The 21228-nt window shown below is 28.9% G+C and overlaps 2 protein-coding genes across 2 annotated transcripts in view; one reads left to right on the plus strand and one right to left on the minus strand.

Annotated features, from left to right (window-relative positions):
- Positions 1-2870: 2870 nt before the first annotated feature.
- Positions 2871-21228, plus strand: part of LOC129915300 (zwei Ig domain protein zig-8-like) — a 92705-nt gene continuing 74347 nt past the window's right edge. Inside the window, exon 1 of the mRNA XM_055994791.1 lies at positions 2871-2967. Coding sequence (XP_055850766.1) covers positions 2874-2967 — 94 coding nt within the window. The 5' untranslated portion in view covers positions 2871-2873. The remainder of the gene's footprint in view (positions 2968-21228) is intronic.
- Positions 10139-13309, minus strand: LOC129915320 (odorant receptor 22c-like). Its single transcript, XM_055994812.1, has 4 exons — positions 12683-13309; positions 12534-12632; positions 12303-12455; positions 10139-10417 (listed from the first exon to the last, which is right to left on the minus strand). Exons 1-4 carry the CDS (start codon positions 13046-13048, stop codon positions 10367-10369), a joined length of 669 nt encoding a protein of 222 aa, XP_055850787.1. The 5' UTR covers positions 13049-13309; the 3' UTR covers positions 10139-10366.

The raw sequence follows: 21228 nt of genomic DNA on the forward strand, positions 1-21228 counted from the left end.
CCTTTTATAATTTGAAATCATAATAAATGCGGCCAAAAAAATTTGAAAATAAATACATTTTATATTACGACCAAGTTTAAAAAAAAATTTTTTGAAAAAAATTTGTTTTTGTTCACAAAAATCTTCAATTAAATTTAAAAAATCAAAACGGCAACACCGGCAATTTTTAATCTATAGACTTTAAAGTATTTTTAATTACCGACGTTTGAAAAAAAAGATCATCAAAATCTAAGCTGTTCGGCCGGGTTCCCTAATATTGCCAATTTTTGAGCTTTAGTTACTCCACTAATATATGAGTTCAGAGTCAACAGGTCTATCGATAAAGGTACAAAAATTAAAAATATGGTTTTTTTGTGGACTAGCTCTTGCCAAAAATAATACATTTTCAAAAATTTCTTCTAAATCCATGGGGTGAGACATCAAAAGAAAGGAAAATTAGGACTCTATTCATTTTGAAATATTATCCAAGGGATACCCCTTGTCTAAAAAAACGGAATTTTAAAAAAAATTCTCCAAATAAATCGAATGAGACATCAAAAGAAAGGTCTTTTTAGGCTATATTCATAACTGAAAACCAAAAGTTTCTAGGTTTTCGGGTTTCTGAATTATTTGCAATCGAAATATTTTTGATTACAAATTACAATTTTTTTTTCAAAAGATTTTCGAAAATCATCCAATTGGTAGCCCTTGTCTAAAAAACCGGAATTTTCAAAAAAATTTCTCCAAATCCATTGAATGAGACATCAAATTACAAATTACATCGATTAAAAATTACAATTTTTTTTCCAAAGATTTTCGAAAATTATCCAATTGGTAGCCCTTGTCTAAAAAAACGGAGTTTTCAAAAAATTTCTCCAAATCCATCAATGGGACATTCAAAGAAAGGTCTTTTTAGGCTCTATTCATAACTGAAAACCTAAAGTTTCTAGGATTTCAGGTTGCCGAATTATTTGCAATCGAAATATTTTCGATTAAAAATTACCATTTTTTTTTAAAGATTTTTAAAAAATTTTCCAAGGGTGTCTAAAAAACCGGATTTTCAAAAAATTTCTCTAAACCCATGGAATGAGATATCAAAAGAAAGGTCTTTTAGGCTCTTTTCATAATTGAAAACCTAAGGTTTCTGAATTATTTGCGATTACAAATTACAATTTTTTTTTTAAAGATTTTAGAAAATTATCCAAAGGGTATTTTAAAAAAATTTAAACGGAATTTTAAAAAAATTCTCCAAATCCATCGAATGAGACTTCAAAAGAAAGAACTTTTTTAGGCTATATTCATAACTGAAAATCAAATATTTCTGGGATTTCGGGATGCATGAATTATTTGCAATGGAAATATTTTCGATTACAAATTACAATTTTTTTAAAAGATTTTCGAAAATTATCCGAACGGAATTTTCAAAAAAATTGCTCCATATTCGTCGAATGAGACATCAAATAAAAGGTCTTTAAAGCTCTTTTCATAATTGAAAACCTAAGGTTTCTAGGATTTCGGGTTGCTGAATTATTTGCAATAGAAATATTTTCGATTACAAATTACAATTTTTTTTTAAAAGATTTTCGAAAATTATCCAAAGAGTACCTCTTGTCTAAAAAAAAATAAATTTTCAAAAAATGTCTCCAAATCCATCGAATGAGACATCAAAAGAAAGGTCTTTTAAGGCTCTAAACTAAACTAAAAACCAAAAGTTTCTAGGATTTCCTGTTGCTAAATTATTTGCAATCGAAATATTTTCTTTATTCCTTATACGGAAGCAGATATGTATTTTCGGATCAAAGTCCCGAAACAAGTTTTGGTTTACAGTGTGAATAGGCCTATGCATTCAGCTTAAAAAATTATAATTTTTTTTTTTTTAATTTTCGAAAACTATCCTTGCCAAAAAAAAATAAATTTTCAAAAAGTTCTTCAAAATCCATCAAATAAGATATCAAAGGGAATGTGTCGTTAAGCTCTATTCATAATTGCAAACCAATATTTTCTAAGAGGGCTGGTGCCTGAGATATTTCAAACCAAAATTTGTTTTTTCTTAAAGTTATTTTTGGTCCTTAAAAAAAAGATAATATGTTTTACACAAGGTAAATAAAAAGTTTGTACCCAATAACTTATTTCATTGTCTTGAGAAAATTTCTATCGGAATCTACCAACGAAGTATATAAAAAAAAATTATCTATGTGACTGATGAAAAATTTACACTATTCGCTGTTTCGTTGTTCAATCCTTAAAATTTTCCATTCTTTTGCAAAATGAAATTCAAATCAAATCCAGATATTCTCCAAGCATTATTAGAAACCTGTTGCTTATTTCATACCTTCATTGCCTAAACTTTCTTCTTCAAACACACTACAGACTTTTAACATCACAGAATACCCTCTCCTCCGTATGTTTTTTACCATGGAGAACTAGGAACAGTTTGGTATCCCCTTGTGCCTTTGTGCAACTTTGAAATCAGCTTTTTCTTTCGGAATAAATAAAAGCTTTCAAATCAAACAGCTTTCTCCCCGTGTGTGTTCATCTTCATGGTATCATCAAAAGGATATTTTTGAAAATCCTTAAATCAGTTCTTCCTCAATAGCTTCATCGTTGTGTCGTCGGAATTTTGTTTTCTAAAAACAAAAACGGTTGAAATAAAGAAAAAAAAAAAAGAACGTATAGGCAACATTTTCAAATCAACACACAACTTATCTGCCATTTACCCATGTTCGATTTCACGTGATTCGTTTTTTCTTGACCAAAATCGAAAGTGAATGTGTTTCAAAATCAATCAAGTGCATTTTAGTGCAAATTCTTATTTGAATTTATTTTTTATTTTTTTGATAAAAAATATCAAAATATGCTGATACTCTCTGGATAATTTGGATAATATCTGCTGGATGCCAGTGAAACACTTGACGGGCTCGAGTGTTTCAAATGGATTCACCTCACTGCTTTTTCTTCTCATTTTTTGCACCACCACAAATGTTTTTGGTATGTTTTTTTATTTTTGCTTGTTTGTTTTGAATCTTGAATTGATTTAATTTTCTTGTGAAAATATAATATAAATCAAAAAATTTCAGAAACATATTTTTTTTAATGGAGGGGGGCTGATAAAATTGTGGTAAATTTTTCCGGACTCTGAGAGTAATTTTTGATGTGTTGATAAATAATGAAATAAAGATGTGTTTTGAATGGCTAAATTATTTCAAGTCAAGTTGGCAATTGGCAATTCTACCATCAAAGTGGGTAATTTATTTTGTTGTTGTTTCTATTGTTGCTGTTGAATAAATCAAGCACAGCACTTTTTTCCAAGTGCCATTAAATACAATGGAATGTTATATAGTACCTCAACTGTTCTATAGTTATAACACCCAAGCTAATTTCTTAAAATTTTACAAAAATGGTTCATGAAAAAAAAAAACTTTCTTTTCATAACCACTTTGCTTTTTAGCTTTTTCTTCATTAACATTTATTAGAATTGTAGTAAAAATTTGTTTCGACTGAGTCCTTCTTTTTTTGAACTAAGAAAGTTATGATTATGAGGAGAAAAATTAATGTCCAATGGCATATTAAAGTACAGGAAGTACAAACAAAAAAAAAGGGTTGAAAATGTTTACTTCCTTTTCTGTTTTTTACCCTTGACAAAAGTTAAAGTAAAATAAAAGTTTTCCTTTATCCGTCCTTTGGGATACATTGAAGTATAGAGTTTCAATGATATTTGAAAACTCTTTCTCTGTTAAGGGGGTTTCTGACCAAATGGCACAAGTCAGATTTAAAAAAATAAATCACTAATGGTTAAGAAAAAAAAAAAAGAAATTATAACAAAAGAAGTTAACAAAAGGTTGATTGACGGGATTTAATTTAAAATTTATGAAGAGCTAAAGTTTTCCAAAGCGACAAAGTAACTTATTTAGATTCCATTAAAAATAAGGACGAAATATGGTCAGCGGGAAATTTAGTTTCAATCAAAGTTCGCGAGATTCGTTGAGGTACTAGTTGCTTTTGACATAGATTTTTTGTTATTTTTTTTTTTTTGAAAATTGAAGGGTTTTATTAGAGAATTGATTTTATTTATAAATAATAAGAGGTTTTTAAAATAATTTGATGAAATTTTAATGAGTATTATCGACATGATTATTTGCATTAAAGATTTGTGATAATAATTAAAGTATTTTTTAATAGGTATATTATTTGTTTTTTTAATAAAAAAATAAAAACTCAAATTTTTTAAATTTAGAAAGATAGTAAATGACTTTTAATGTCCTTTTAGAGCGTTTTTTTGAAAAATATTTTCAAAATATATTTTCACATTTAGTTATAATAAATAGTGAGAAAAATTCATACAGTATTGTTGTGTCTTTCTTTGTAAAATTTTGGAACTTTTTTTTCAAATACAATTTTTTTAAAAAACTTTTCGTATTTTGCGCATTCGTAGAAAATATCTCAAAATATAAAAAATAAAGCTTTTATTACAGAAAGTTTGAAGAGATTTGCGTAATGTTTAAGGTCATACCACTTTCTAGTATTCAAGGAGTTGTGTAAGGAAACACTAGAGTCTGTCTGTCCGTGCGGTTGCTGGACATGTGTAAAATTTTCATAAAGCTGTACAAAAAAAATGAAACTATTGAAGATGATTGCTTTACGTTTTTTACATTCTGATTGTTTTTTTTTTTTAAACATCAATTTTTTGTATTGCATAGTTTTTGAAAAAAATAGTTTTCAAACACAAAATTTTGAAACAAATATCAAAGAAGGTTAGAATTGATTGATTTAATTTTTACGTGGTTAAATTTTTTTTTCTATATTCTATTCTAATTTTAAATTTATTAAATATTTTGAGTCAAACACAAAATTCCTTTTTTTAAAACAATGCACAGTGGTACCGGTTTCTAAGAAGGGCGGCCATAGGAGATTATGGTTAGGATAGCAACAAAATATACTTGAATATGTGTGAGAATATATTTTTTTAGCAATAAAAAAGAATAATTCCAATGAAAAACAATTGATTGATAAAGAAATCTTGTATACATTTAATAACAAAATGTAAAAAGAAGCCTTGAATCAACATACAAACAAATGATTAGTTATTTTTTTTAAATTATTTATTTTTTTTTTTTTTTTCAATTTCAGTCATAATTTTTATGTTACATTTCAGATTTAAAGCTTGCTTAATATCATATATTTTTATAAAAATATGTACAAAAACTTGAGGAAAACATAAAAATTCAAAAAAAGAAAAAATTATTTGAAAAATTTTTAAATATGAGAAATATGGGTAAAATTGAAACAGTGAGTGTGAAAGAGTCAGTCGTAGCCCGTCGCACTTATTCGCAGACAAATTCAATTGTTTTAGAAACTACACATGCTAGAGAAAATTTATGTATATGAATCATGTATTTATATTGATGACAACATAGTTAAAAGTTTCGTTAAAGTGATAAGAAAAACAAAAGTATGGAATTTGAACCTGTCCTTTTCTAGTCTGTTTTTTATTGAAAATTTTAAATAAAATAGAATTGTAAACTCTTTAAATATAGTACATACCTTCAACTTTAAGTTCCATAGCAACAAAAAAACTTTAAAAATAATTTTAACCGAAAAATACACTTAAAAGTTTAAGTTGATTCGGGACCAAAAATAAAGCTTGAAACCAGACTTTTTTCGACAACTTTTCATGGTCGATATGAAAAGTTCCGTTATTTTCTCATAATTTCTGTTACGCCATCTTAAAGAATAGGCTATTTATAACATATATAACGAAAAATAACGTCATTATATTGACATCGATATTTTGGCCTATGGCCTACTACGGAACCACTGTGCAATGACAACAATATAGCATTTTTTTTACAAGTTTTTCAAAGTCAAAATTAATGCGATAAGATAAATTGTTTTCCTGCGTCGTTCAAGTCGAGTTGACTTAAACGATTTTTTTGGATTCTTCTGAAGCTATTTCAACATTTTAATATAATTTTGAGCTGATGTCATTGAATTTATTAGAAGAGGTTTGTGTATTTTCATACTTGCAGGCAGCTGCATGTGTAATCAATTTATATTGAGGAATTTGAATGAACAACAACAACTTGTGTGTGTTACCACCAAGTTCATAGGCTGGAGTTATATCTATTTCACGGGGACCAACCCGATCATCAGACTCCTTTCAGTGGTGCTAAGTCGCTTATGTTCAATTGATTTTGAAAATTGCTCGAGCTGGGCTTGAACTCACGACCTAGCGGTTGGGAGGCCGACGCACTACGCTTCGCACCACCGCTGCCACTTGAGAATTCATAACCCCGAACAGGTTTTTCAATTATCAAGTTCACTTGAACCGACTAGCATTTTTATTAACTCAGACAAGTCTGTTATTGTTCATTCGGTTTCTTTCACTTTTGAATCATTGAATTTTAATGGAAGATTATGAATTAAAACAAAATGATAAAAGTGATTTCACCCCAAAAATACAGTACCTTGCCATATTATTAGGCCCGAAGGAAAAAAATACAACTTTTTGGTTCATGTTGCTCAATTTTTTAAGTTTTTGTCGAAATATCTAAAAATTTTTTTTTGTCTCATTTACTTACACTTATCATAAAAATATGGATTGATTTAAAATGAGTTAAAGAATTCATAGATTTTGATACAAAATAACGTGGTAAAGGGGTTAAGCTTTTAAAGAAGTTTTCGTTTTGATTCTAGGATTTCGGCATAGGCTCGAGGCTCAAAGATTCTATTTTTGTGCATAATGGGATCCTTTCCATAAAGCTAAGAGTGTCACGTTATTTCTCGATACAAAAATTAAAGTATTGAAACGGTCTGGAAATTCTCCGGTCATGAATTCCATATAAAACATAATCCCAGCATAATCCCTTTTGCACGTTATTTTTTATCGAAATTTATGAATTCTCTCACTTTTTTAAATGAAGCCGTAAATGAGACAAAAAAAAAAATTTAGATTTTTCGACAAAAAACTTTATAAATTCATCAACATCCAAAAAAATTGTATTTTTTTTCGCTTGGGCCCAATAATATGGCAAGTTACTGTAATTGAAACTTAGCGTTTACTCCAAAAAAGTTAAAAAATGTGGATTTGAAAAAAACTTAGGTACTTAAAACTTACTTGTCTACAATTTATCGTTAAAAAAGTATCAAAAACAACTCAATAGTACATATGCATTTTTTCGAAATTTATTTTAAGAAATGCCTTGAAAAAAAATTAATTGAAAATACAATTTGAAACTCAAGTAAGCAGTACATAGTTTTGTATGGCAAATGATTTATTATTCAAAATAATTTTTCAAAAAAAAAAAAAATAAATAAAAGCTCTTAATTAGTAGGTACCTACCTTTCTCAATATCGATACCTTATAGTAAAATTTACTCACTAGAATAACCTTGTTTTTTTTTTTTTTTTTTGTTTCCTGAACAATTTTAGAAATATTTAATTTAGTTTGATTTTATAACAAACCCAATTTTTTTTACCATTAGTTTTGGACAATTTCTGGTAATTCCACTTACCTTACTTAAAGTTAGCAGAACATAAATGTTTACAAAGAGAAACGGAGCACTTATTTTAATTTTATGCACTTATTTATGCAATAACAAAACAAATTTTTTCGACAATTTTAGGAACTGCATCCAAAAATGTTTTGATGTGCCCTGTTTTGCTAATATTAATGGGTTTCAGTCTCTTTACTGTTGCAGCTTTATTTGTCATACCGATTTCATTTTTAAGCACTCTTGACCCAATTCAAAACTGACCATTCACCGATACAGAGTGTATTAATAAACATTTTTTTGCAAACTGATTTCATCTCACCTCTAACTTTTAAGTTATTTACTCAAGCGTATGCGATCTTTTGGCAGTGATTTATTTTTCAACAGGCTTTAGTGCAATCATCGAATTTACATAAAGTTTTCGTTGATCCCAAGAAAGAACGTCCCAGAGAGAATTTCACTTCTGTCATCTTCTAATATTTCTTAACACTTTCTGGTCTTACTGCTCTCACATTTCTTTGAATTACACTTAGGCTTCATAGGTCTCCTTTTTCGTACTACCATTCCAATTATCCCTTCGCCTCTCTTTCTTTTCATTGAGGCGTACTGCTTTCCCTTTTGTCTTCTTCGCTTTAATTGATTTCGCATCATTGCTCTTGCTTTTTCTAGGCTTTTTTTTCGAACAGAGACCACTGGTTTCATCTAGAGTCCTGAAAGACGTGCCCAGCTCAGTTGAATCGCTTGAGCATTCACTGTATTTGTATTTAATATCGTCAGACGAAACCGAGAAGTCACATTGAGAATCATCACTATATTCGAGCTCAAATATGAAGGTTTTTGCTTTAGTTCACCAGTTGTTTCATCCAAAATACAATTGTCCTCATTGATAGCAACGCTTTCGATGCTTCGCTATCATCAACGATACCCCTTGCCGAATTCAACAACTCTGCACCCCTGCTCCACATTTTCGCCATAAAAATATCACTACCTACGGATTTTATCAGTACCTAGGTATAAAATTTTAATAATAAATAGTATAAAAAGCCCAGATTATAACTTTGAAAATACAATAAAGTATATTGGCTTAAAAAAAAAAAAAAAAACACTTTTATCAACGCGATTTTGATGAGTACACAACTAACGAAAACCAACAAAACTTGTACAAACCACTCTAATTACTGTAAATTTGAAGGTTACCGATAAGAATTTGAAGAAAATTTTCGTCTTCATTACAATAATTGAAAACAAGACAACAGTAATTCATTCTTCGCTCTTGCAATGTATGAAATGCAACAACCTCGTAAGACGGAAAAAAAACGATGCCAAATCCGGAAAAAAATAAAAAATCAAAATTTTCAAATACGAGGTTGAGAAAGAAAAGCGATGTCCTGTACACTTTACTCGTGCTAACTTGAGGGATATATTTTTTCACACTCAAAGCAATCACAGCACAACACAACTGAAAACACGTTCATGTTCAAAGGATTTGCGGAAAATTCGTCGAAAACAATTCGTCGAATTACAATTTTTCGAACACTATTCATCGAAAAAACAATTCAGCGAACAACAATTTCTCGAATGCCAATTTGTCGAAAACAATTCATCGATTGACAAATTCATCGAATAAATTATTAAAAATCATAGGCTGCCACCACAATGACCATACCATTTTGTAAAGCTAGTAACTTTCTCTTTTAGTTTGCATTTAAATAAAAATATTTTAGAGAATTAAAAAAAAAAATTTCAATATTTTGAAATGTCAAAAATGGGTACGAATTACAAATTTATTTTTGTATAAATAAACTTAAACTACAAAAATAAATTTTTAATTCGTACCCATTTTTGACTAAAGCAAAAAAAAAAAAACATTTTTTAGAGATTTTACCTGGTGCAGGTTTTCCCAAATATCATAAAATTAATAAGTTTTCTGGCAAACTTGTAAACAACATTTTTGCTCATTATTGTTTTCTTCATAAGAATAAATTTATAAATTTATTATATAAAACAGTTATCGAAGAAAATCAATTTAAAAATTAATATCCGAGCAATTAAAAAAAAGATATTAACATATAAATATAAATGCAATTACAAAGAATAGCATTTTTTCTAAAAATCAAGACATTAACTCCTTTAACGGAGTTATTAACATTAACATGAGTAAAGGCAAACCAAAGTAAACGTTTTCTTAAATCATCGCTAAAGGATATGAAATTTGCAGATAGAGAGTTACTGTTTAACAATTTTTTTCTTAGAATATACCCAAGAATCATCCCTCAAAATCTTCTTATCTCATTCCTCAGAATAATTTTTCATATTCTTGGATTTAGAAAAATTTTCAAAATTAAAAAAATTTTTTTTTAATTCTCTAAAATATTTTTATTTAAATGCAAACTAAAAGAGAAATGTACTAGCTTTACAAAATGGTATGGTACGTCATTGTGGTGGCAACTTATGATTTTTAATAATTTATTCGATGAATTTGTCATTCGATGAATAATTATGACAATTGTTGTCATTCGATAAATTGTCATTCGACGAATTGTCATTCGAGGAATTGTTATTCGGTGAATTGTCATTCGACGAATTGTCATTCGATGGATTGTTTTTCGATAAATTGTTATTCGATGAATTGATGTTCGAGGAATTGTTGTTCGATGAATTGTTTTTTCGATGAATTGTGTTCGACCAATTGTAATTCGATGAATTGTTTTAGATAAATTTTCCGGTGACCGCTAGAATTTAAACTGCCATGTACGTCAATCATATGTCATTACTGCTTGAAATCTATATTCATATCCAGGAGTATTAAAACATTAATTAAATTACATAAATTTAAGGCTATAAATCCATTATCCATTCAATCTTTTACGTAAATTTATTGATAAGTTATAGCAATTTTACAAAAATGTTTCCAAAATTGTGAAATATGATGCAGACTTTTGAATAATCTGAAAAATATAAAAAAATTAATAAAATTACATTAAAAATGAAATATCATTTTTTTTATAGAAGAATCCGATTAAATGCGAAGTAAATTTTACAATTTTAAAAATATTCCACATTCCTTTAAAAAATTAACACATTATTTAACTTAAAACGGCTATAATTTAACCTGTTATATTATTTTATTAAATCAAATAATGAATTTATAGTCCAGTGCATTTATAATTTGACCCAGCAGTTTGTACCACCCCCAAATTTTTTTTGCTCATTCGATAGAGCATTGGCTGAATATCATTACCCTGATTTTTCGCACTAGCGAAATTCACCTTTCGGCCGCCATCTTGGATTTTAGTTTTTGTTGAATATCTCGATTTCTATTTATTCTACATAAAAGTTGTACAAGAAACGTAGGCAATTAAATTTCGCGTCTTTTATGTTAAGAACATTTTTTCGATATTCTGAATATTAAAAAAGTTACAAGCCAACAAAGTAAAAAAAATAGAAAAAAGTGACAATTTTAAAGTTTCGAGCACTTTTTATCAAAATTATGAAAATTCTCTACAACTCTGCTATACAACTTTTTTTTCTATCTCTATAAATACAAAAGCTATTAATACTTTTTTTTGTTAAAAATGCTCTTTTTTGTTTGTGTTTTTTATCTTTACCTTTTTCTTAATTTTTTTTTACCAAATCTTGAATTTTAAATGATTAGTGAGTATTTTACAGCTTTATGTTACAAGAGAAAATTCAAGACCTGCAATTTTTTTTATATGTAAGTCTCTTCATTGCGTAAAAAAGGGGTATTTTTTAACAAAAAAGTATTAACCCTTTCGGACCCAGCGTTTCTCTCATGTAAAATTTTTTTAAAAATTCGTAAAAAATATTAAATTAAACAATTTTTTAGGTAACGATGGCTTAATTGAAAGATAATAATGCCTAGTTACCGGATTATTACAAAAAGTTAGTCAAATATCATACCTTTAATTTTTTTTATCGAGAAAGGGACTGAAATTCAAATTTTTTTTTTTGCAAAAAAATTTATTTTTTATATATGGTCATAATTTTGAAAAAAAAAATATAAAAAATGTTAATGCAGAAAGTGTTTTGTTTTTTTGCTTAGAAGAATAAGCATACATTACAGTTTCATAAAAAGTTATTTTCTCAGTTCTCCGACTTTTTTTGGTGGTCATAGGCAGTGCATGTTACTTACATGTAACATGAGAAAAACACATTAGTTTTGCTATTTATTATTTTGGAAAATAACTTTTTGCTATTAATATTTCTTAGTTGTGATGTTTTTGACCCGATAATACCGAAAAAACATTTTTTAATATTGATTTTCATAGCTTGGGTTCGAAAGGGTTAATAACTTTGATTATTATAGCGATACAAAAAAAAGTTGTATAGCAGAGTTGTGAGAATTTTAAGGCGAATAATCTTTTTCATCGATATCTACGTTTTTTCATAATTTTGATAAAGTGCTCAAATCTTTAAAATTATCAATTTTTCGTTTTTTTTTCTTTTTTGGCTTGTAACTTTTTTAATATTCAGAATATCGAAAAAGTGTTCTTAACATAAAAGACGCGAAATTTAATTTCCTACGTTTCTTGTATACATAACTTTTATGTAGAATAAATAGAAATCGAGATATTCAACAAAAACTAAAATCCAAGATGGCTGCCGAAAGGTGAATTTCGCGAGTGCGACAAATCAGGGTAATGATATTCAGCCAATGCTCTATCGAATGAGCAAAACAAAATTTGGGGGTGGTACAAACTGCTGGGTCGCCCATATATGAACATCATAAATGCACTGGACTATTATTTTCCTTCGCTTTTAAGTGAAAATTCATTAATAAATAGCTAATAAGAAAAAAATTCCAACTCATACTGATGCAAAAAGTGGAAGGGATGGTGAAAAAAATGGTGCTGTCATATAACATCCACTCTGAGATTTAGCCAAAGCAAAAAGAATCAATGTTGCCACTTTCTTGTTGCAATTATACCAATCGCAAAAGTATAAGCTCTCAGAAAGTTTTAAACACTAAAAAAAAAAATATAAATTTTAAAATTTATATCAATTTTAAAGAAAAACATGTCAATAATTTTATTTGAGTTATACATTTTGGTTAACTGATTCCGATGCAAAGCAATATATAAAAACTAAAGTTGATGCTCCAATTATGTAATTTAAATACATCACTTTTGCCACTCCCGGAGTCTAAAAACAAGAATAAATTATCCAAAAAAAGTTTATCAAAATTTACATACCAATCGAATATTTATCAAAAGGCTTCCCAATGAGACACTAGCCACTGCAATATGAATAAATATCACACTTTTACAACTTTTATTGAAGCCTTTAAAAATTTCAATTATATTCTGTTGTCGCCTTATAAGCTCTTTAATATCATTGTAAAGTAAATCACTGCTTTCAATATTCAAGCCTCTCGATGCATAATTTTTGAAGGCAAACTTAAGGTCTTCCTGAAGACATTGATATGCCCCAGATATGTACATGCAAAAGCATAATATCATACCATCTATTGCGCAGAGGGCAAAACATGTAATTGTCGAAGAATGAACCAGAAAGCAATAGATGAGCAAGTAAAGCGGTTTGTTACCTATTTGAGTCATGTCTTTATAGGGAAGTCTACAAAAGTTTAAAAAACTTAATAAAATGAATGGCTTTGGTAGAGTTTTTGAGTATCTTACGCAGCTTGAAATGGCAGTTCAACCCAAGTATTTCTGTTTCCATTAAAGACGTATTGGTAGGCCCAAACTAATGCCGGTTTTAAGCAAAATAAACAGCTTGTTCCAAGGGTGTTGAAAACAAGAGTAAGACACCAAATTGTTGCGTAGTAAGACCCCTTGGAAATTATGACATTTTTTTCACTTTTTTTTGTATCTAAAATTAGAACTTATGTAACTATAATTTATTTAATATAAGTTCAAGTGACCTCAACTCCAAAAATTTATATTTTTGTTATTTTTTTTTCTTCGTTATTATAATTTATTTATTCAAAAAATACTAGATATACCTGTTTTATAATGTTCCAAAAAGCGTTTCAAAACAATTTCCAAGTCTTTACGAAAAAAAAGTACAATAGACAATTTCATCACAGCCAATAACTTTGTTATACAAATTGAAAGACCATCGAGCACTACAAGAATATCCTCTCGTATAAGCCAACAAAATCGAAGTTCTCCCATAACTGCAATTGTTAATATTGAAAAATTCAAAGCTATTTTAATTTTGCTCAATGGATCCAGAGGCCAGGCACCAAGACTTCTTAAAAGCCATTTGCTAACATGAAAATATGAAATTTCCAATGAGTCGGAACGAGCAAATTTAAACAGACCTATTATAGCCATTTTTGTTGCACGAATAAGTCAAGAGCTACAAAGCGAGGAGCTCTTTATATCTATGATGCATTAAAAGAGGCCTAATTGGTTGCAATTATATTTGATTTTAAAAATTAACTGGATTGCAATTTGATTTAAATCTACATAAATAATAAATATCTCAGTACGTACTTACTACCTAATAGATTTATATTTAATTACCTGTTTTTAAGATTGGATTTTATATGAGAAATGGGTATCTGAAACGAATATGAAAAGATATAGGTACTGTCGTCGTCGGCAAACTAATTTAATGGACATTAATGAATATTGAAAACAGAGTCGAAGACAAAACGGAACCCTGAGGCACACCCTGAGGCTCGATGCCAAGCTTTTGAAACATTAGTGCAATCGGCCGGTAAAAATATTTTGAAACAACCCGACATAATACATAAACATTTATACAAAAATGCGTTTTGCCCAATTTAAACGATAGTGAATTTACTTTTTCAAACATGATGCGAATTAAAATAGTATGTAGCAAGTTGATTCACGTGAATAACAGAATATTATTCAGTATTACCGACATTTTCTACTTGAATAGAGATTCACTTCCAATGAATAGCTGAATAGTGATAAGTGAAAGTTTAAGAAACATTTCCACCGATGAAAATAGCAGAATATTGGTGATAGGGTCAATTACGCCCTTGAGTACGATTGGAGCTATGACACTATTTAGCAGTGAAGAATTGTTAGCTAACTGATATGCGAGAAGGTAAGAATTCTTCACAGAGCTGAAAGTGAAAGAGTGGTGGTGCCATTGTTTTTTTTTTTTTATAAATGAACAAAAGTTTTACTACACAGAGAAAAAATAACGCCAGGGATAACCTTACTTCTGGTATATTTAATCATAAAATAGTTAAATATACCAGAAATAATGTCAAATATACCATTCTTGTGTTATTTTTTCTTTGTGTACCTGTGGGACACTGTACTATTTTTGACGTGATAACGTCTTATAAATCGATGAACCATGGCAGCCACCACAAAAAAGTGACTCCATTTTCTAACGTTACACTCTGACACTTTCGCAGTGCGGCAAAAAATTTAAATTAAAAATTAAAAATAAGCTATTCGAGATACAAAAATCTTCTATAGCTTATTTGAAAGATAATAACCTACAGCTTAATCCAAATAAAGGATTTATAAAAATTCTGTCATTTAATAGGGTAAACAGGGGTAAGACGGAAAGATGAAATTTGAGCTATAATATAAACGCGAAGTCGTAGAGAATTGATTTTTTTGCTATAGATAGATGAAATTAATTTAAGAATAACTGCATTTAAGAAAAAGTTCTAAAAAAAATTGAAACTAAGGTACAACGTTTTGTTTGAACGTTTGAATTTTTTTTTGACAATTCTAAAGATGCCAGGTGAAAGATGAGGGAAAAAAAAATTAGGCGTCTGATACGGATTTTTTTCCAACACTCTGCGTTTCGAAATATGAATATGAAGTGATTGATTTACTTTTGACTGACTAACGGAAGAAACAAGTTTTTTTTGACCGTTTTTAACCGATTTTCATCGTTTTTGATTTTTATCTTTTTTTCTTCAACAGTTAGAGCAATGATAGATCATAACCAGGACTATATGTGTACAAAATTTCAATCATTTTTGTGAACACAATTTTGAGATAACGGTAAAATAAAATTTTCAAATTCAACAGGTTATAAATTTTGATCAAGAGTAGATAGAAATTTGATTAAACTTTTATGAGCATCCCGATACAATTACCTTTCATTTGGTATATCACACATAAAGGTACACTTACTACAAGCTACACAATGTTAAATCAAGAAACTTGCGAAAAACCTCAAAACACCAGTGTGGGAAGTACCGTAATCTCAGTCTGGAATTTCGACATAATTGACTTTAAAAAACTCTTACTCCTCTTGTAGGCATCTTAGGAATATGATTGAAGCGTCATATGAAAGGTGAAATCATAAGCTTTCACATGGTATAATTTTGTATAGGTTGTCATTGAAAAAAATTGATAAAATAGCTAGAGGACATAAAAATAAATGTTTTTTTTGTGCTTTTTTTAATGAAATTTGATCGAGTTCAAAAAATTCTAGCTCTTTTTGTAGATGTCTCATAGACCTGATCGATATATATATTTTGAGCGAAGACATTAAGCTTTCAGATGGTATCAGATAAAAATTCATGTTATTTTTGCTTTTTTTTTTTGATGAAAATGATTGTTTTCAATAAATTATTTTTATACTTTTTGCGCATTGTAAAAATTTTAAAATAGTTTTATTCTTAAGAAGAAATACACTTCGCGTCACTTGAATAGAAACAACAATTTTTCTTTAGAAAATACCGATTGGCGCTTTGGTGAGGTAACTTAGTAGGATTTTGGTTTTGCATTTTCAAAGAGGAACTTTTAACAAACAATGTTGTAAAAACAAAAAACCCAAAACAGAAACCGTATTGCTACTAGTTGCGTTTTTTCGCATTGCTTCACAAAAAACAGTGTTTTTTTGCGTCACTTGAATAGAAACAAGCTCTTAAATTAGATAAAAATGATGAAAAATCATGGACAACACTAATTTTTGTAAAGCAGTCTTAAACTTTGACATTATTTGCACATTATAACCAGTTATGGGCTACGAGCTACCATTAGGCATCACAGAAAATGCATAAATAGAATTAAACATTGAAAATGCACTTGTACTGTGCACAAATGTGGACCTAATTGGAGAAAGTGACTATAGTGTTTGGTAACTTCTTACAAATTAAGAAAATGGCATTTTCTACAATTTAAGGTTTGAATAAGTGAAATAAACTTTCGTTTTCATCCGGAATGCATCTGTTTTGTTTCTATTGCGTTGTTTTTTTCTGGAACTCTCCTTGTGCAATCTCTAAGAGGGTTGTTTTTCCACGTTCCTAAACTTCCCAAGAGCTTCTTCCATTATTTCTTTGTAAAAGTTTGCATCTTTTTTCGAAGCGTGAAGCTTCAATTTTCCTATTGCACATCATAAAAACAAAGCGTATTATTATAACACATTTTATTGCCCCTTATTGGCGATGCGATAAAAGTTATTCTTTCATAAACCAATGAAATAGGACTAATATTAACGTGGTCCATCTGAGTTGGTATGTTTTCCTTTAAAAAACCACTCTTTACCTCACTTCTTTTCAGTTCAAATGCAACTATAAAATAGTTAACTTTTTTGTAATCTTAGTAGAACTTAAAATGTTTTTATTTTGCATTTTGAGGCTTTTAAATGTTGTGCACCTTTTATAACTTCCATGATGGTACAAACCAACACATTACCATCGCACTAACACCACGTTTTTTACCGATTTTAGCGGCAAAGTGAAGGAAATTGCTGCTAGTTTTTAAATTATTTTTTTCTCTGCTCTTGATTTGGGTCTCACCTGTCTTATTTTTTTATTCAATCACTAGTTTACGATATTTCAAAAATATTCTCATACAAATTTGGCAAATTTTCCAATATCTTTCGCGATTTTGCATAGTGCAAGTGCATTTCCAATGTTAGCTGCTATTTATGCATTTTCTGTGATGCCTAATGGTAGCTCGTAGCCCATAATTGGTTATAATGTGCAAATAATGTCAAAGTTTAAGACTGCTTTACTAAAATTAGTGTTGTCCATGATTTTTCATCATTTTTATCTAATTTAAGAGCTTGTTTCTATTCAAGTGACGCAAAAAAAACAGTGTTTTTTGTGAAGCAATGCGAAAAAACGCAACTAGTAGCCATACGGTTTCTGTTTTGGGTTTTTTGTTTTTACAACATTGTTAATTAAAAATTCCTCTTTGAAAATGCAAAACCAAAAATCTACTAAGTTACCTCACCGAAGCGCCAATCGGTATTTTCTAAAGAAAAATTGTTGTTTCTATTCAAGTGACGCGAAGTGTACTTGGCATAATTTTTTTTGTAAGCTTTTAAAATAAAAAAAATTAATGTAAGAGAAAATAAAAAAGGTATTTTTTTTAGCTTTTTCTTGTAAATTATGATTGTTTGAAATAAGTAAACGCTTCAATTGACTCATTTTAAACAAAAGCACACAACCTGTTTTCTGACGACGTTATCACGTAAAATCATCGTCCGTAAATCGGCTTTACAGACAACCTCTTTTTGTCTTACTTTTTGGTCATGCGAAATTTCGTACGACGAAACTTTTTCCAGTTTTTCTCAATGAAGTTAACTTTATAATATGGGAAGCTTACCTCAAATCGAACCATGAATTCCATTTTAAATTTGTCAACATATCAGCGCTTAAGTTTTTGTTAGTTATAGTCCCAGTTGACTATTTTGCTGGGAGCTGTGCTTTTAAATAAATTTGTTATAAATTAAAAGAAATTTACAAAGACCATAATATATTTATCTGGGTCTGATGTAAGAAGCAAGTCTAAAGTGTTTTCCGACCGGTTACACTAGGTATCCGAGTGGGCTGACATACTAACTGAGATACATGGTTTAACTACGCAAAGATCTCGTCCTCCACATTTTAAATTTGTTGTGTATCATACAACAAGACTTTGAATGCACCAGCTTTTCTCATCTTAAAAACGTCCAATGGTAAAATAATTGCTTGTATTGATACGTAATCTTTCAAAACGTACCTGTTTGTAGTTTTTAAGTGTCAATGAGAACATCTTATTGTTGCAGTTATCTAAAATTTTCAGTTATAATTTTTCTATTACTTTTTTAAACGCAATAAGCGAATTTGTTTAAAAATTTTGCGCTAAAATTAATTTTTGAAGGAGAATAAGAGTTATATAATACCTATCTTTAATTTAAAACCATTTTCAGCGGGTAATATGGACCACCAATTATTTCAAAATAAATGAATTCATGTATGTTTGATAAAGCTTTTGTTAATTTGAAGGTTCCTAACAAATACTAAAGTATTAGTAGGTACAGGTAAAATAGTACATAAAATCAAGAAATAAAAAAACATTGTTACACTCATGAAACTTGGCAAAAAATTTGCTTTTGGGATAAGAAACAAGTACAAAAAAAACTATACAAAAAAGTTGGGTGGAAGGGTGTTTTTTCGTGGACAAGAGGGAGGGGGTGAAGGTCAAAAATATACTGAGGAAAAATGTTTGTAGAATATCATTATATGACACATGTTTTCAAGGTATTTTGTGATGCTGAATCTAATGACATAAAAATAAAGTCAATACGATTGATATAAGAAAAGTTATTGCCGATTGAAAACAAGGGTGCTTGTTCTTTGACTTCAACAAGTAAAATATTACCGAAACCAATGTGAAAAACATGCTACACTGACAAAATTCGGGATGAAGGTTTAAGATAAAACAGGGACAAAGGATTCATAAAGTTCTTAAAATTATTTTTGGTGAAAGGGTGTTTTTTTGATACGTTAAGTTGTGTGTGAGGAAGGTATCAAAACAGCTGACTTAAATTTTATTAATTTTTAAAACTTGGTAAAATAGTTTTGGTTGGTATAAGAATTAAGAATCTATAAAAAGTAAAAAATTATTTTGAGTGAAAGGGTGTTTTTTTTCAAGAAATGATGAAATTCGGAATTAGTACCACAAAAACTAGGAAAAAATTGTTACACCAATGAAAAATGGTAAAAATGTTTCATTTATAACAGAAACCAAGAACCCGAACAGTCTATACAAATATTTTAGTTTAAAGGGTGTTTTTTTTTTTAGAAATAGGAGAAAATCCGCGATAATTCCGATAAAATCAATGGTATAAATGGTACCCTTACGAAATTCATTGAATATGTTTTCTTTCCCATGTGATTTACGAATAAAAGAAATCTATAAATTTTTTTCATGTGAAAATGTGAAAGGGTACATACTTTGCAAAAGTATGTAATACTAGAGTAATATTAGTGGTGCCCTATTGAAATTCGACAATTATGTTACTTTTAAGATTAGAAACAAAAATGATGGGTTACCCAAATGAAATTTGGTAAAAACATTGAATTTGAGATAGAAAGCAAGAATTAAGAGTTGTCGTAAAAAAAATTTTATTGAAAGGGTGTTTTTTTCGAAGAGACAATAAAATCTGCAATTGGTCCAAAAAGCGAATAATTGATTTTATTTATGGTTTTGATGACAAATTAAACGTTTATACTTAAGTTCTTAGACGTTTTACACGAATCATTGGCTTTTTGGGACTAATTGAAGATTTTACTCGTCTCTTCGAAAAAAACACCCTTTCACCATTTTTTTAACGATATTACGATAATTGGAGCGGATGAAAAAAGTGGGCACGCTGGCTGTTCTATCTCTCTGTAACTTAACACACGATTGTAATTTAGAATACGATTTTCCTAAAACCCGGTTAAGAAATTTTCTGTATAGATATCATCTATTTTCTTTTTTTGGTTAATAGAACTTTTGTGATAGTCATGAATATCTTGATATTTCATAACACTTTTCTCATTAGAATTGTGTGCCAGGTATATGGTTTCGAGGTCGGTTTTATAGTGTTCATATAGTTACTTATGTCTTGTAGGTAGTTAATAGAAAAATTACATAAAATCTAAACTGCGAATGTGATAAAGTATTTTCTTGATAATTTTCATTAACATGTAATTAATGTTAACCGTATTTACGTTGTGGTGCAAAATTGCCTCCAAGTAGATATATAATCACTATTAGAGTACTTTTCGTTGGAAACAGATCAAATTTCATCCTTTTAAATAAAAATTCTGAATATGATATCTTAATTATTCAGATTTTGATCAAAATGCGCAAAATTATAATTGAAAACTCTTAAAAAAAAGTTGTTTTTCAAACATACATAAGTTTTCACAATAAATATCGGAGTGTCCGAAATGAAATTGAAGTGACCATTAGCTTGACAATGGATTTAGTAGATTGAAGGACTTACGAAAAGGGTTAAATGATGCTAGCTCTAGCTCTCTTCAAATATAACTCATCGTAAACATACCGAGAATTGCCTTTTATCCACTTTCCACTACAATAAAAAAAAAACCTTTTTTTTTTTTTTGGAATATTTTGTTTTTTTTTTTTGTTAGGTATATTTAAAAAAAACATCACTCTACAATCAATTATTTTGAAGTATTTTAGATACCAAAATGCACACAACCTCTCTTATTCACAAAACAACACATACAAAGAGATACCCAAAGAGAGCCTAAGTTCTATCAACAAAAATGCCAATCAATGAATCGAACATAGAATAATAAATTAACTTGGAGTCGTATAATAACAATAAAAAGGATCTCCACATTCCACCTTACATCCCACCCACATGAGGCAATAAAAAAAAGCAAATATTCTCATACCTACTTTTTTATCCATAAAGTAACAATGTGTATTGTTTGCTAATATGAGCATAGGATTGTGTGGGAATGTGTTGTATATTTGCTTCGGGGCATAAATGAAATAATAAAAAAAAAAAAAAAAAAACGTTAATTGATTATGCCGTT

Source organism: Episyrphus balteatus, chromosome 1, assembly GCF_945859705.1.
Source record: "Episyrphus balteatus chromosome 1, idEpiBalt1.1, whole genome shotgun sequence".
NCBI lineage: Eukaryota > Metazoa > Arthropoda > Insecta > Diptera > Syrphidae > Episyrphus > Episyrphus balteatus.

Bases quoted from the DNA above. Each gene is read 5' to 3' on its own strand.
- LOC129915320 (XM_055994812.1), bottom strand. From the start codon at position 13,048: ATGACTCAAATAGGTAACAAACCGCTTTACTTGCTCATCTATTGCTTT. The intron at 12,633-12,682 runs GTATGTAAATTT...TCTTGTTTTTAG, and splicing joins TTTTGATAAATATTCGATTG to ACTCCGGGAGTGGCAAAAGT. The intron at 10,418-12,302 runs GTATGAGTTGGA...TATATTTTTCAG, and splicing joins CCCTTCCACTTTTTGCATCA to ATTATTCAAAAGTCTGCATC.